The sequence below is a fragment of the Vicia villosa genome, linkage group LG2 (genome assembly GCF_029867415.1).
Source record: "Vicia villosa cultivar HV-30 ecotype Madison, WI linkage group LG2, Vvil1.0, whole genome shotgun sequence".
Classification (NCBI taxonomy): domain Eukaryota; kingdom Viridiplantae; phylum Streptophyta; class Magnoliopsida; order Fabales; family Fabaceae; genus Vicia; species Vicia villosa.
The window spans coordinates 197055440-197071920 of NC_081181.1; the positions used below are offsets into that span (position 1 = coordinate 197055440).

The following is a 16481-nucleotide window of genomic DNA, read 5'->3' on the forward strand; positions in this document are numbered from 1 at the left end:
ATCTAGATGGTTTATAGATAAGGTGGAAATAGATTAAATCGAGTTAGGTTTCTTCAATATAATAATAATAAAATTATTGATGTTTATTTAAATTGGCATGTGGTCTATGTAACGCCCCAAATTTAATTAAATTGGTTAATTAAATTATTGAAGGATTTAAATATTGGATTTAGTCGAATTTGGATTGTCGGTGTTATTTTAAGAAGCATATTTGGAATTATTAAGTTAAAGTCGGATAGTCGGAAAATAATATTTAGAATAATATTATTTATAAGTCGGAATTTATTATATTGATGGAATATTAATAAAAGTGATATTTTGGTTAATTGAAGTTATTTATCTTATTAGGCCTAATTGGTTGTGAAGAATATTAAAGATGAGTTATTAAACACTAAGCCCAATTGGAACTTTATAATAGGTTTTAGAGATTGAAGAGTAGTGTTGTCATTTGAGAGAAAAGAAGAATAGAAGAGAAGGAGGCTATGGCTTGAAGAGGAGACTCAAAGCTTGGAGATTCCATCCATGGTGTCAAATTCAAGATGCAATTGGAGACCTATTGAGTTGCTTCCATTGATAAGGTAAGGGTGGGGTTCTCTTCCTATAACGGGGCTTATGAAACCTTGTATGTTGGGGATTAGGGATTTAAATTGTTGCTATTGCTTGTGTTAATCGATTGCTTAAAGTAATTTTACGGTGAAATTATTTGAATGTTGTGTTCCTAAATCTCTGTGGGTATATGAAATTTTATATTGAAATTGTGTTGAAAAATCTGGAAAACAAAATTGAAACATATAGGAGATGCCCGCCCATTGTGGTATAATGCTCCCTCTCATTTAAATACGCCGTGAATTAGTTGAGGACAATCATGTTATGATTGCGATAATTCAGAAGCATGGTATTGGGTATCTTGATTCTTGATATTGTATGCTATTTATGCTTTTTGGATATGATTGTGACAATTCAGAAGCATTGTATTGTGTATCTCGATTTTCAATTTTATTAGTTATTGTAATTTAGATAAACAACCACATCAAAGCTTTGAATTAATTTCTACGTTTATTATCATAGTTTATTGTGGGATGGTTATTCACTCTTGTAAACTATATTAGGCTGAAAGATTGTATGCTAAATACACACAGTGACAAGTTACATTATTGTGACGATGTTGTTGCCCAAATTGCTAGAAAGAAAAATGCATTTTTTTAATATCCTTCTATTGATTGAAGGAAACCCTTTAGTACCTACTGCAATGAGCATATAATTGCCGGGTAGAAATGGGGTGTTACAGTATAACCTTTTTAGCTAAATAAATTTATAGAAAAATCTATGTGTTTTCTATTTAAAAAATATGATCTCGTCTGAATTTATGTAAACTAGACCATAGACTCCTGTTATTTAGTGCAATGATTCTCACTCTTATTATGAAAATAGAGCTGTAAGTGTGTAAGTGTGGGGTATGAGCAATTTTTTATAATATTTTTCTATTTATAAAAATAGAATGGTAAGTGTGAGGTATGAGCAATTTTTTAAAATTAAAAATTGAATATGAAAGACAAAAAAAAAAGGAATTTCTTTTTATATTTTGTAGGCGTGAAAAGAATTTTTGAAAACTTCAAAATGTTTTTCGGAAATGTATCTTCAAACACACTTCATATCAAATTTTAAGGCGTTTCGGAAATACATACAAAAATATCTTTTTAGCAGAGGTTTTTAAGTTTGTTCACCTTCAACCTAACTTAAGAAGTGACGTGGTGGCAATTCCGTACATCTACTTAATATAAATGTAAAGAAGTCATGATGACAATCCTGGCCACATGTCATCTTTACAACAATCTAAACCACATGTCATCATGAGAATAAAACATTAATTATTCAAACCTAATAATAATAATAATAATAATAATAATAATAATAATAATAACAATAATAATAATAATAATCTATCTACTTAATATAAATGTAAAGAAGTCATGATGGCAACCCTAGCCAGTTTACAACAATCTAAACCACATGTCATCATGAGAATAAAACCTTAATTATTCAAACCTAATAATAATAATAGTAATAAAATACTAATACTTACTATGAATGTAAAGAAGTCATGATTAGGGGTGATCGCGGTGCGGTTTGGGCGGTTTTGACGAAAAAAATCATCCGAATCGCAAGAGAAAAAATCGTGCGGTTTGGTTTGGTTCGGTTGGCTTTTAAAAAAAATCCGAACCAAACCAAACCAAACTAATGTGGTTTGGTTCGGTTCGGTTGGTTCGGTTTTGTACAAATATTTTATTGAACAATACATACATATAGATGACAACATAAATTTGTATTTAGATATTCATACACTATCAAATAACAATAAAACTCGTCATATTTTGACAACAACTTTCTATTTAATATGTAAAAATTAAATTAGACAAAAGTTAAATAATAAACATAAAATAATAGTATAAAACAATATAAAAAGTATTAGAAATGAAACAAAAAATAGAAGAGAGGAGAAATTAGTGAAGGTGAAAAACAAAAAACAAAAGAGTTGAGAGATTAGAGAAGAAGATGTGCGATAAAAATGAAACTGAAATAGGGAACATTTGCATAAAAATAAGAAGGTAAAAAAGAAAGAATATAAGAGAGTAGAGATTATAGAAAAAGAGGGAAGATGTATGTGGCAAAGAAGACGCGATAATACTATTAGAGATTTGAAAAGATCAGAACTAAAATCATATGTGTAAGGACGAGAAAATTGTTCTTAATCATAAGGCTAAGGTATAATACATTTAAGTTTGGGTTGGATGTGAGTTAAATAAAAGTTAGGTTGTAACATAATGCGGTTTGATTCGGTTTGGTTCGGTTTACAAAATACAAACCGCAAACCGAACCGAACCGTGCGGTTTTATTAAAAGATGACCCAAACTAATCCGAACTAAATGCGGTTTTTTGCGGTTTCGATTTGGTTTGGTTTGGTTTGCGGTTTTCTATTGGGTTGGTTTGGTTTTGAGCACCCCTAGTCATGATGGCAACCAGGGACGGATGTACGTACAATAAAATGGGGGCAATTGACCCCACATTCCTAAATTCATTTTAAACATTAACTAAATAATTTAATCTTTGACTCCACTAAAAATATATTCATGCCCCCACATTTTACATGGCATCACCCGTGAGACATTGAAGTCTATCTATCCTTTATTTTTACACACAATGAAAACAATGTTATTTTGGTGAATATAGTACAAATTATTATATATGATTATATTGTTTGTAAATTGAGTATTATTAAAAAATAGTAAAGTGAAATATAGTAATTTTATACTAAATTAAGTTAAAGATAAATGTGTCAAAAAAAGTCCTAGATTAAAAAAAATTCCAACTCTTATTTTGACATTCCCTTATTTTCTTAACATTTCCCCTAACTTTTTTTCTTTCTAAAATACATTCTTTAATTAAAACTTTGAGCAAGTTTCTTCAAAAACTTGCATGAATACGACATAAATGACTAGTATTACAAATATTCAATAAGAAAAAAGAAAATTTTAAATTTATTTAAAATTTAATTTATTTAATTGGATTTATGGAATGGTTGTGATTGAGTAGGAGATAAATTTTTTTATTTATTTTTTAATTAATAAAAATGTGTAATTAGTTGTTTGTAAAGCCTGATGTTATATTATTTTTCGTGACATACCGCCGCGACCCACCCTACCCTTTGTTGATTCACCATGACACCCATTCTCTCACAAATCACAATGATCTACTGTCCGTTAATGATTTTACTTGGCTCACAATGATCTACGGTCCGTTCACGATTTTACGACGACGAGCTTGTTTCTACATCAACGTGTTCCCCGTTGTTTGTTCTCCTTTCGTTCGTTGCTCTATTCTCTTCTAGATTGAACAAGTAAGTTTCTGCTTCTCTCTAAACCCTATTATTAATTTAATATTGTTATATGGTAAAATCTATAAAAAACGATGGCCTTGAATTTTTTTATATTTTTTATTATATTATACACATGAATGTAGTATCAGATCATCTAAGGATTTAGGATCCCACTTAAACCTGTTACTTGAAATTCTAATATAGGTTTTCATCTAAGTGTCGTTGCTCTAAATATGCAGACTTGTTTTTTTAGTAATATTGAATGTACATAGTGGTAATGAGTTTTATTATTATATTTATTTGGCCTTAAAAACTAGACAGATATAGTGTATTTCAAGCAGTATTGTCAAACATCGGCCGTGTGGTGCCATGGCAGATTTTGGAAAACCTATTTGGCCAGTTTGTGAAGGATGAGATTGCTGCCATTGGTAGTGATGAGATTGTTGAAAATAGGTTGGGTACTTGTTCTGTCTCAGTTTCAGATTCTAAAAGTACTATATTTGAAGATATTGATAGGGTAGTAGCAGGTGATTCTTTTTCCCTCATTATAAGACTTTACTTTAGTTTTTTTTTTTTTTTTTCTTCTGGCTTATGTGCTAATAATATTAATTACTTTAGCAGGAGTAGGTCGTGAGCAGCAATCTGCTAGCCAATCTAGATCTGAGGAGCCTCTTAGTGTATCTTTTCCTGCTGATTTATCAGTTGAGACACCATCAATTTCCTTGTGGCCTGCTGATTGAAAATACATCCCTACAACTTCTGCAACAGGGACTAGTGAAGGGGATATGAACACTATGAATACGACGGCAACATCTAAGAGGAGTCTTGCTAGCATGCCTGGTTCATCACTTCAGCCAATGGCGTCTCCAGTGCTATGTATGATGTTTCTCCTTTTCAGGTAAAGATTTAGATAGTAAAAGTCATTGATTTCTTCTGCTTTATTTTTTATTTAGATGTTCAAGATGTATTTTATTTGTGTAGTAGCTAACACAAAATCTTAACACAAAGTCTTAGTCCAATAGTTCATCCTCCAAGATTATGGTATAGTAACCAAAGTCTAAGTCCACATTAAGTTTTTTATGGTTCAAGTGGATTATTAATGTCTTAAGAACAAAATAAAAGTCTAAATGGACAAAGGAAAAAAGTGCATAAACATAAACATATGTCCAAATAGACAAAGGGAAAATAAACATAAACATAAACATGATAATGAATGAGAAATAGTAAAATAAAACATAAAATATAGCAAATTAATAAAAGAAGCATAAAGTAAAAGTTAGAAGTTAGAAGTTAATTGTTAATAGTTAGTTGTGAATGTGAATGATCAATAATGATTGACTAATGAACTTAGGTCAAAGTTAATGAAAACTCATCAGAGAATTGTTGATAGAATCAAAGCCTCTACACAACAATTTTTCAAAGGTCTTGAACCAATTATCAAACAATCAACCATCCTTGGGCTTACAAACATAGGTTTGGGCCACGAATGATCATTTTCTGATATGGGACAAATTTAGCACTATGTTAATTAATCAACAAGTTATATAGAAGTCACCCTACAACGAGGCCGGTCAATAATAATTTATGTGTTTAAAAGCAAATTAGAGAAATGATATGTAAATCATTCTCCTAAAATTAGCAACACATGTAAAAGAACAAACAAAAACAAGAATGAGATTGAGATGAAGAGGGAGGGGAATGGATTGGAAATAAAACCACAAGTCCAGATGAATTCCTTTTGATTTTTATGGGATTTCATCTTAATGATCCATCAGAGGAATGATAAAATCAAAGCCTCTACACAATGAATTTATTAAGACTTACACCCACTAATCAAAAAGAAAATAGACGGAGGGAGAGGTTAAGTAACAAAATATAATAAAAGGCATAACCAATCATTAAAAGAAATAAAATCAAATTTAAAGAAATAAGAAGGTATTTTAAATGGTCAAATATTAAGAAATTATTGATGAAATACTTAATGAGTATCTAAACTCCAAATAAATTTCAAATAAGACCATAATAAAATCAGAAAAATTATATAAGATTTTTAGAAAAAGGTTTAGTAATTTTTGGTAACTCAACTATTTTAAAACCAGTTAAAATCAAGCAAACAAAGCAAAAATAGCTAAAAATAGTAAAATCAAAAATAAAAATTTGGAAAAATAAAAATCAAAAAGAGAAAAGTAAAAGAAGATTTTAGCAAAAACTTTGGTATTTTTTGGAATTAAAATGAAAGAGATATTAATTTTTGAAGTTTAAATCAAATTAATATAAGAAAAGTAAATCAAAAAATGTGGACCATCTGATATTGTCAAAACACGTCAGTAAACAGACCCAAGGGATCTGGCGCGCTGTGCATATCATGGACCCTAGCGAATAAAACACGGAATCAAACAATTAAAATCAGATTTGAAAAAGATGTGTGGCACACGATCATTGGTTGAAGACGTTCACGTAAGTCGTCTTCAACCTCTAGCCAACCTCAAATCGTGATTCTAAAACTGTAAAATTAGCAAACCAGACTGGTACCATTTGATTCGTCTCTTCAAGACGAATTCAATGGTACCCTCGCGCCAAATTTATATTTGCGACACCTTAATCGTTTTGGAAAAAACCAGAAGGAAATTGAAAAAGGGAATTCAAAATAGACGATCCAAACTTGGCTACAGTTACAAACGAAGTGTACCATAAGAATCAGAGAGCCAAATGCTACATTATAGCAAGAAATTTGGAGAGAAATGGTGGAGAATTCTACCTGTTGAAGCTCAACTTGAAAGCTCTGAAAATGGAGTTGGTATGCTTGATTCAGTGCACGATTCTTCTTGCAAATGATGTGGTTAACTTCAGAGAAGTTCAATGAAGCTAACTGAAAGGATTTTTTTGGGCGATTGAAGGGTGGGATAGCAAAAACGAAATTCAAGCTTAAGAGTTCAAATGGGATCTTAGTAGGGGTCAATTGGCTATCAAAGCTTGAGGAAAATGAATGAGGAATGATCTATATTTATAGGGGAAGTGAATGGTGAGCTCATACGTGCAAGAAGGATCGAGAATGAGTGAATTCGTGTGAGCCCGATGCCATGTAAAGAGTGTGACTTCATGTGATCAAAACTCAACCAAAGCTTGCGTTTCAATGCACTAAATGACTTCTGGAAGGTTGCTAATCATGTTTAGAAGCAAAAACGCATGCCACACTGGCTTGTAAATTAGAGTGATAATGCAAACTGGTTATGCACCAAAATTCAGAGTTGAGGTACCATGTTCAAACCAAGGCCATTTGAAATTGGCTCGTGCGTTTTATGATTTTCTTTGAGCCAAATACTATCCTGGTCATGAAGAACACAATGCAAAAAGAGTGGAATTAATTGGATGCTTGAGGAGGAAGATATGACCTTAAGGATTTCAGGTCAAAACCTGAAACTTTGGGCTATGCCTTGCATCAAACAGGTCATGCCCAAGTTTTGTGCACAAAGGGCTTGCAATTTTTGAGTGCCTTAGAGCATGAATTTGACTTGGACCTTTGAAGATGAAATGTTTTTCTATTCAAGATGAACATTTGGAAAAAAGAACCGCCCACAAATTATAAAAAATGAGCGAGTTATGCACTTTTGAAGATATGCATGCCATACTTTCACTAAGTCCACAAGATGACCTATAATATTTTCCATTCTTTGATGACTTTCCCCTCAAAATTGGTTCTTGATCTTCAAAGATGACTTGAAGTAGACTCATTCAAGATTACTATGCAAAAATAATAGGCTCAAAATGATAAAAAATGAGAAAGTTATGATTCTTTGACGTGGACACACAATTCCTTGAACTTTCAAAGGAGGACCTATAATGTCTTCTCACTTTTGATGAATTTCTTCACAAAATTTCCTCTTGACTTGTGAAGAGAAGTTGTTGATGATGTCAAGGAGAACAATTTGCAAAAAGAAGCACTAAAAAATGTTGAAAATTGAGAGAGTTATGCCCTTGTGATCATAGAATCAAGAACTTTTCAAATTAGGTCAAACTTCTTGAATCAACTTTGAATCTCTTGAACTTTCTTTGCACTATAAGACATGAGGAGGCGCATAAGACCTTGAAATGATATTTTCTTGAAGAACACTTGATTGTGAGGTTCATAGCTTGATGAAACTTGTTGAAGAATGCATGGATATAAACACATGAACCTATGAAGTTTCTTAATGAATCAAGCCACATAATCCTGAGATGAACTTGATCAAATGAAGTGGAGAGTAGCTTAAAACATGACACTTGATGATAAGAATATATCTCTTGTAGTTTAAGTCATTTAGCTTCCATGGATGATCAATTGATTGAGGGTCGATCCTCTAAACCCTAGCTTTAAGAGAGGTGTGGATGCACTTGGTTCAAGCACTTGCAATACAAAAAGCTTTGAAAGACAAAGATATCTTTTTTTTATATTTTGGTTAGTATGACATAACAAAGAAGTATTTACAAATTAAACAATCATGGTTGTTTGGTGATTCTCCCAAAGGTGAGGTGGGCACATAGCTAAAAGTTAAATCTCAAGATTGTGATCTTGATTAGTGATTGAAATGCAAATGATTGGGGAATCTTAGGGTCAAAAATTGGAGTATGATATTACCTTTATATTCAATGTATATAATGTAGCTTAACTATAACCTATTAAGGAATTGCATGCATAAAAATCAGAAGAAGCAAGGATGAGAAACTTAGCAAATGTGGGAGAAGTTGTTTAGTTTGAATGAAAAGGAGTAAAGTTGATGAAGGTGTTTTAGTTTGAATGAACAATAACAGAAATTTAGAGAATGGTTGAAAGAATGTTGAATCTGTATTTTTGAGAGGTTTGTTCGTGTTTTTGGACTTAATTCAAATGTTAGAGAATGAGGAGGGAAAGCATAGTCGCATATTTAAAAGGGTGTGTTTAGATTTCAATGTTCGTAGGTTGTGCGCGGAGATTGAAATTTAGATATATTTTCTTACTTGCATTGGGTGTGATTCTAATGAACAAGTTTTTTTGTGTTGCGGTGCATCGGGATTTCAAGCTTCAGACGCTGTGAAAGAGGTATTTTTGGGATTTCATCAGAGTGCGAGAGAATTAGTAAGGATGCAATCAGAAAACCCCATCATATTATTTCTATGATATATGCTAGATTGGTTAAAATGTGAGCAATATTATTATTGGGCTTATGGGTAAAACCCACTCTAAAATGTGAGCAATATTATTATTGGGTCTATGGGAGTTTAGAGGGGAAGAGAAGGCTTCGAAAAATGATTTTATAAAAAAATATAGAGAAATTTTTAATATTTTTTTAAAAAAAATATTTTGTTTAGAATGATAAAATAATGTTTATCATTAATGTATTTTTGTTTTTAAAATACTATAACAACAAAAATTATATTTGAATAATTTGTCAAAGTCCTCCTAAACTCTTTAAAACCTCCTCTAATATAAATTTTGAATTGCTCTAAATTTGGGGATTTTTGGTGTTATAAAACAAAACAAAATTTTCAAAACCCTCTCAATCAAAATCTTTCTATTTTTTCACGCAATTCTTTCTATTTTTCAAGGGACAATGACACTGTAAAAAAGATCAACTGCATTATATTAACTTAGTCCCGAAGGCTATGAGAAAAATGAGAGCAAACTGTACATAAAACTTGATTAAATCTCAAGAATAACATCAACTCATAACACCAATTCTACAGAAGTGCACAAAAACAAATGAAAGCAGTGCTGACCTCAAAATGGTAGATAATGGAATCCCATATTTACCTCTAGCAAACAGCCCTTTCAGAAATGGCCAATAACATACTACTAGATACACACTACCCAACAACTCACCTAGTCCACACCCATTTCCACTATTACCTTCTAACTGTAACCCCAAAATTTTAAAAACAAGAGCTGTCAATTGCACCAGCAAAACGGTTGTGCCAACCACGAAAGCCGGGGACTCGTCAAATGTGAACCTGCCAGCATCTGCATTGTCTCCGGTAGCAATAGAACCCGGTGTTTCCTTCTGTGTTATCTCAAAGACTGTATCAGATATCCCTAAGAGCTTAATCATGGCACTCAAAAATCCTATAAACCATACACTTGTGGTTCTCATTGTAACCATTCTCTGGTTGTTCCACCAATATCGTATTGATAGTCCTTTTGATCGATACTCTTGGAATGTATGTATAGTGTAGATCACAAAAAGAGTCAAAGGAATCCATAGCCCGAAACCGTTAGGAAAGATACTGGTGTTGGTGATTATGCAATGAGCGACTAAGGCTGCATAACAAACTTCAAATGCCGAACGCAGACCCCAATTGGTTAGCCAACAATAAGACAAGCCTGCCATGATTTGGATTTTACCGAAGAGGATGCCCATTACAGGAGAATGCTTGCCAAAGAAGACAACAGTGAGGCCTGAAGCCCATCTCTTCTGTTGGATCATCGTAGTGAGTAAACCTCCGGGAGCGCAGCCTGTGAACGCGGTTTGGTCTGGCGTACAACACTCTGATCTCCAACCTTTTCTGTGCATATTCAGCCCGGTTGGTACATCCTCCGATATTGATCCATATAACCAGCCCATCTGAAGTTTCCAAAATCATCATAGCTTAATTAACGAAACTTAAATTTCACAAATACTTTATGCGAAAAATATGTGAATGTAGCTTACCTGATTACCCCAAGAAGTGCCGTCTTCGTATCCACAATCAGATACTTGGATTGCTGAATCAATAAAATTGGAAGGACTTACACCATTACTGCTAGAATAATCACTCCCTTCAAAAGCATGTGTTACTGATTTGACAACCTCATTTGAACTTCCAAATTGCTTTATTAGCGTCTTTTCTGATAATTTTCCTGTTAAAGATACAATTCAATAAGTGATTTTTTTTAGTACCATATAGGAATGAACTATTAATAGGAATCAACAATAATATGGACCTTTTATTCCATAATGATTTTCATAAGGATCAAGACCATAAATAGCATTTCTTCTATGGAAGGTGTTTGTTCCTCCATAGAAAGGTCCTTGAAGTCCTCCCATGCCTCTTATTATGTACTGCATTGAACAAAACAAAACTAGTTTGCAAACACAAAAATTTATAGAGGTAAATTGAGAGATGCATTTGAATTTGAGAAGAAACCTCAAATGCAGCCACCCATTGATTTCCAAAAGGGTCATCTTTTATTCCATCATAAAATTGTTGGAAACATTGAACAAAAGCAACATCTTTTCCATTCTTAGAATCCATCAAAATGCACAGAGCATGTTGAATAATCTTCGGATTGCTAACAACCATGTCACAGTCTACGTTCAACATAAAGGGTGCGTTTGTCATCAAACCAGAAACTCTTGTCTGCAAATTTAAATCAAGATAGACGAGAATGGATACCGAAAGCTCAAGAAATAGAATTTCACAGAACTATAAGTATTTAGTCAGCAAAATTACCAACACATTCATAGCTCCGGCTTTGTAATTGTGTTCATACTTTGGATTCTTCTCTCTCGATACATAGATTAAGTGAGGCAATCCATCAAGAAGATCATCCTTATTCTCCGATATAACCTATAAACACATAACATAAGTCTTTTTCAAATTCGATATAATTCAAGTGTGAGTAGTTAGTCTTACACAATTCGGAAAGAGTTAATTCACAGGACTAGCCCAAATACTCGACCCTTTGAAATATTGGCGAAGATGTGGTATCTCGGCCATTAGACTCGCCAACATTATAAATGCATTAGTATTTTTACACATCTATTTATTACCTTAACTATACTTGGATGATTTCTTTTTTCTGTATTCAAGAACACTGCAAAATCCCCCTCAAACTTGAATGACAACGAATTTCGGGTGACATCTTCAACATTTTGGCTAAGATTGTCATACATATCCTGCAACAAAACACAACAGACAACCATTTTTCTATTCAATAGTACTTATCCAATACCATATATCAATCTAGGCAGAGTAAAAATATTTTACATTACTTACTTTCATTTGTAACCATTCTTGTTTAAATTCTGATGAACCTTCTTCACTTTTGGTAATTTGAGAAAAATATCTAAAAGGTGCTCTAATTTGAATATTATACTTTTTACAGAAAGGTACCCAAAACTTGGCAAATTTAGAAGCTTCAACAAGACCATAGAAGGTAAAAACTGAACAAGCATCATCAGAAACATAACAAGCTAGCTTATTAGCTGGATAATCAAGTGCCAAAAGAGACAAGACAGTGTTCAATGTGATCATAGGTGGTTCTAGAACAGCATCCGCTGTTGTCACAAACAAGTCCACACGTGGAAGCTCTTGTACTCTAGTAGAATTAAAAAAACAACAAATTAGACAATACATGTTATGATTACAAGGTGCAAAGATTTATATAGATTTTGTTTTTGATTGCGTACTGTTGAAGGAGACGATTGGGGTGTGTTATGGTGACAGCAGGACTCCATTTGGCGTTGAGAATAACAATCCAAGTGAAAGTGAACCAAGATTCGCATGAGAAAGCAAGGAACCATGGAACTGTGAAGGTATTGTTGATGATGGAGAAGAGACGAAAACATAGAAGGGAGGATAAGAGGAGTAGAATCAAGATGTCTATTGATCTTTGAAAATTTCGTTTGATCCATATTTTGTCGTAAAGTGGGAGGTTTTCTTGGTTTCCCATACCGCAAATGATTGAGATGAAAACAGATTATATTTATGTATGAGGCTTCACTGTGTTGATTCATTACGCCATCGTTAGAGAAGTGCTACTGCTTGGGGATTGCATACCCTACTTCAATTCAATACCATAGAAAAATACAATATTTTAATCCATCAACTTAGTATGTCGGTAATATATATATATATATATATATATATATATATATATATATATATATATATATATATATATATATATATATATATATATATATATATATATATATATATATATATATATATATATATATATATAAATGACACAATATTGTCATGTATGAGTCTTTATACTTTCTATAAAGTATCAACGGCTTCCGATGATAGAAAATTAAAAGTGTCAAAGACAACTAAACATGTGATAATCGAAACACATTTTTTCATGTTTAGCCATTTTATTTGAAACAGATTTGGGAGTTGTATGTCCCATAATTAAATAATCAATACACAGTCCCACCAGTAAAAAATAAGACAACTAATTAGACGACTTCGATGCAATAAAAATATATAAGGCAAGAACATATAGAAATTGTTTATTTAGCTCTATCAAATTGTTTATTTAGTTTTATCCTATCATACGCCCTCTAGTAGTCGTAACATTAATAACGTAACATTAATAACATCGATAAGGAGAGAGATAATTCGGAGAGTCCTCTTCATTTGTTGCATTATTTTATCATATTTCATCTTATATGCAAAACAAGAGTTGACATGTTACATATGGAATAAAAAAACTATTAAAAAAAGACCCCCAATTCAATGACAAAAAAAACCTTCCTGACATCTTTCGAGTTGGCTTCCACCAGCAGACGCGTCTCTAAGCACCAGTATAGTCACTTCTTTTACGTTGCATCTGGAGTGGTGGAAACCCCAGTGTAACCAAGATCCTCAAAGAAGAACATCAACTGCATCTTCAAGAAAACGACTTCTTGAGACAAATCGTTTGCCGTGTAAACATAAGATCTGGAGTTTGACAAGAAATGACTTTGGCGCTAAAACTTAGAGAATATGTCGGAGCACTTGTAAGGTGGCTCCGGCTTAATGGAGCATATTTTAGCATGATCTTATTTGTTGAGATGAGTGACTAGGAAAAATTTATCCTTGAAGTGATTCACACTATCTAAATTAGGGGTGTTCGCGGGCCGGTTTGGTTCGGTTTTGAGAGAACCCGATACCCAAACCGATTAAAATTAAATGGATTGGTTTGGATTGGATTTACAAATTTTTGCGATAAAGCCCAAACTGAACCGATCCGAGAAACAACGGATTGGTTTGGGCTGGATTGATCGGGTAGATAAAAAAAATAAAAAAATTCTTAAAAAATAACTTATTTACAAAAATTAATTTTTCATAATATTATAAAAAAATATAGTTTATTAGTGTTCAAATTTAAATATTATATAAGAAATTTTTATCTAATAGATTCAAAAATATCTAACAAGAAAAATATCAAGATTAAGACTTTGAATTTATAACTAGTCGCTTGAATTAATATGATAATAAATGTGTTTCATAATTTAATGTTCATTTATCATATTACATTATCAATTTTCTAATAACAAATTAAAATAGCATAATTTGTCCACACACAACATTTTATTTTTTTTCTTATTGAAGTTGAATGCTTGGTAGTAATTTACATGATAATTAACTAGGGTTGGTTTGGGTTGGGCTTGCGGGTAGAAAATTGAAAATCCGATGCCCGAACCGATTGTCATTGGATTTCATTAGTTTGGTTCGGTTCTTGCCCGAACTAAAAAAATGTCCAACCCAAATACTATGGTTTGGTTCGGATTCTGGTTTGGTTCGAATTTACCCGAACCAATGAACACCCCTAATCTAAATAAATATACATCAAATATCCTAGTGCATTGTTGAAGAGATATCAGGCTCTGACCCTGAGCTTTAAAAATATGGAAGAAGAGCGCCAAAGTTAACACACTATTCATATATTTGCATCAATATTGAAAGAGTTTAATGAAAACTAAAATCATCATATATAATTACGAAAAGGCAATTAATAGGTGTTTAAGAACACCAACTTGTAAATTGTTGAAAGGGAGACAAAAATCTATCAGAGAAAATAGACGCTCGTGAAGAGGAATAACACACTTGTCATACTTGCTACATGACTTCTTCCCTTCATCTTTAACAAACACTTCTCCTTCTAACGGGAGTATCAACTTAGTGAAAGCATGATCCAAACTGCCCTCAGAGACAAAAATAGATGCGATGTATAATGTCTCTTGATCCATGACGAGTTATCCTCTATTGCCTTACGAAGCATGGTTGGTGGAATCTCCATTATGAAGAATACTATAAACACAGAAAAGAAAAATATGAAGAAACATCGCATTACACACGCAAGAGTAAAGGTTCATCGCTCTGATAAAATATGCCAATAACAGAAGTTTGAACATCAAAGATATCAGGAACCTTCTCTAAAAAACTCTAACAGAGAAAGATGAAAAATCAAGAAGAATGATATAAAGTTTCTCTTAAAAGAAATAGGTTGACTGTCTGTGTGTCTCATATACCACCAAACGAGATATCACAAATGAACCTAATCAGAAAAACAATGAAGAAAAGTTCGCAAGAAAGAGCGAAGTTCATAGTACAAAAGAAGAAGAGTTTTCATAGGTTGCAAATGGCAAAAAGGGGGAATGCAATAACTTAGGAACCCTTTAAGTGTTCCTTAGCCACACAGGACTGTATGATCCACTATGTTGAGAAGTGCGAGACGCACCACCAACCGTCGATATTTCTTCAAAGATTGTTCAAAGTACTTGAATAATGACTAACATAGGGACACACATCAGAGACTCCTTGCGAAATGTGACCTATTACAAGAAAGATATTTAATGCGGTTGTTCTTAATAGTAGTGACATCCATCAAGGCTCTTTGTCTACTCTTGCCAACGCAGTCGTGCTAGGGGCATACACGACAAACCTTCATCTTGTAAAGCAAGGACAATGGTTTTGGAGGAAAATATTTTTGGTCGTTCACAAGGCCCAAAGTGAAAGGACAAAGAGCACCAACAAGCAGTAAAGCATGTGGAACAGATCATTCAGGAACATGTGATTCCACCGTCAAGACACGTCTACCACCGTTTGATTAGATCCAACAATTATCTGTGCAGCGCGCCTCACCTCACGCTGACGGTTTTAACCGCTCTAACTATATAAAGAGATAAATGTGACATTCCATATATTCAAATTCATTATTACTCTCACATTATTTTTGCATTCTCTCACTGATTTGAACCTTGGAGTATTAACCTTTTAAATCAACCTCTTCACATAAACTTACTTTATTATACCAAAATTTCATTACACCATTTGTTGAATATTCTAATTTCATAAAGGAACAAGCTGAACGTTTATTGGACCAACCAAGATTTTATTTTCTAAATTTACATCAATTTTCTTTTATATATATATTCAGGATATGATCCGAGATGTTGACGTTGTGTCACCAGAATTGTATTATTTTTCTTTTCCAAAATTGACTATTCAATTAGCAGTGTTTATTAGATTGGACAATTATTCTAAACCATACGTAAATAAAAAATTTGTCCAATTAACAAAAGACTATATATGAGGTAGGGACAAGTTTGTCCAATTGCTCTAAGACCGGTCAATCCCTTTGTGGCGTTCTCATGCTTGTTTAGAGTTTGAGATGGAACAACTTTTTCTATCCATTATTATTTTTAGGGTCAGTTAGCTCTAGCTTTTCATTTTTTTATTTTTAATTTATAAGAAAGAAGTAATATTATATAAAAATGTTTTATTAATATTTAATTTTCTCTACACTTGTGACGTTTGGTTACGCAAATACAAAATTGGTTCCGTCTCAAAAACTCTAAGCAAGTATGAGAGACTTAGAGCAAAGGCATCTCATGTAGAA

At 32.7% G+C, this 16481-nt stretch overlaps 1 protein-coding gene and 1 long non-coding RNA gene across 5 annotated transcripts; one reads left to right on the forward strand and one right to left on the reverse strand.

The window, feature by feature from the left end:
* Positions 1 to 3691: 3691 nt before the first annotated feature.
* On the forward strand, positions 3692 to 12540 carry LOC131653501 (uncharacterized). Of its 4 annotated transcripts, none has more exons than XR_009299092.1 (4): positions 3692 to 3895; positions 4192 to 4401; positions 4496 to 4772; positions 11973 to 12540. It is a non-coding gene; the product is annotated as an uncharacterized LOC131653501 (long non-coding RNA). The 4 variants fall into 4 exon arrangements; XR_009299094.1 differs by having other exon boundaries at positions 4196 to 4401; XR_009299093.1 differs by having other exon boundaries at positions 3692 to 4401; positions 4493 to 4772.
* Positions 9495 to 12539, reverse strand: LOC131653500 (cellulose synthase-like protein B4). Its single transcript, XM_058923661.1, has 8 exons — positions 12277 to 12539; positions 11864 to 12185; positions 11638 to 11763; positions 11318 to 11434; positions 11012 to 11224; positions 10809 to 10926; positions 10537 to 10724; positions 9495 to 10449 (listed from the first exon to the last, which is right to left on the reverse strand). Exons 1-8 carry the CDS (start codon positions 12537 to 12539, stop codon positions 9550 to 9552), a joined length of 2247 nt encoding a protein of 748 aa, XP_058779644.1. The 3' UTR covers positions 9495 to 9549.
* Positions 12541 to 16481: the final 3941 nt, after the last annotated feature.

Bases quoted from the DNA above. Each gene is read 5' to 3' on its own strand.
- LOC131653500 (XM_058923661.1), bottom strand. From the start codon at position 12,539: ATGGGAAACCAAGAAAACCTCCCACTTTACGACAAAATATGGATCAAA. The intron at 11,435-11,637 runs GTAATAAATAGA...ATGTGTTTATAG, and splicing joins ATCATCCAAGTATAGTTAAG to GTTATATCGGAGAATAAGGA. The intron at 10,450-10,536 runs GTAAGCTACATT...TGGAAACTTCAG, and splicing joins GCACTTCTTGGGGTAATCAG to ATGGGCTGGTTATATGGATC.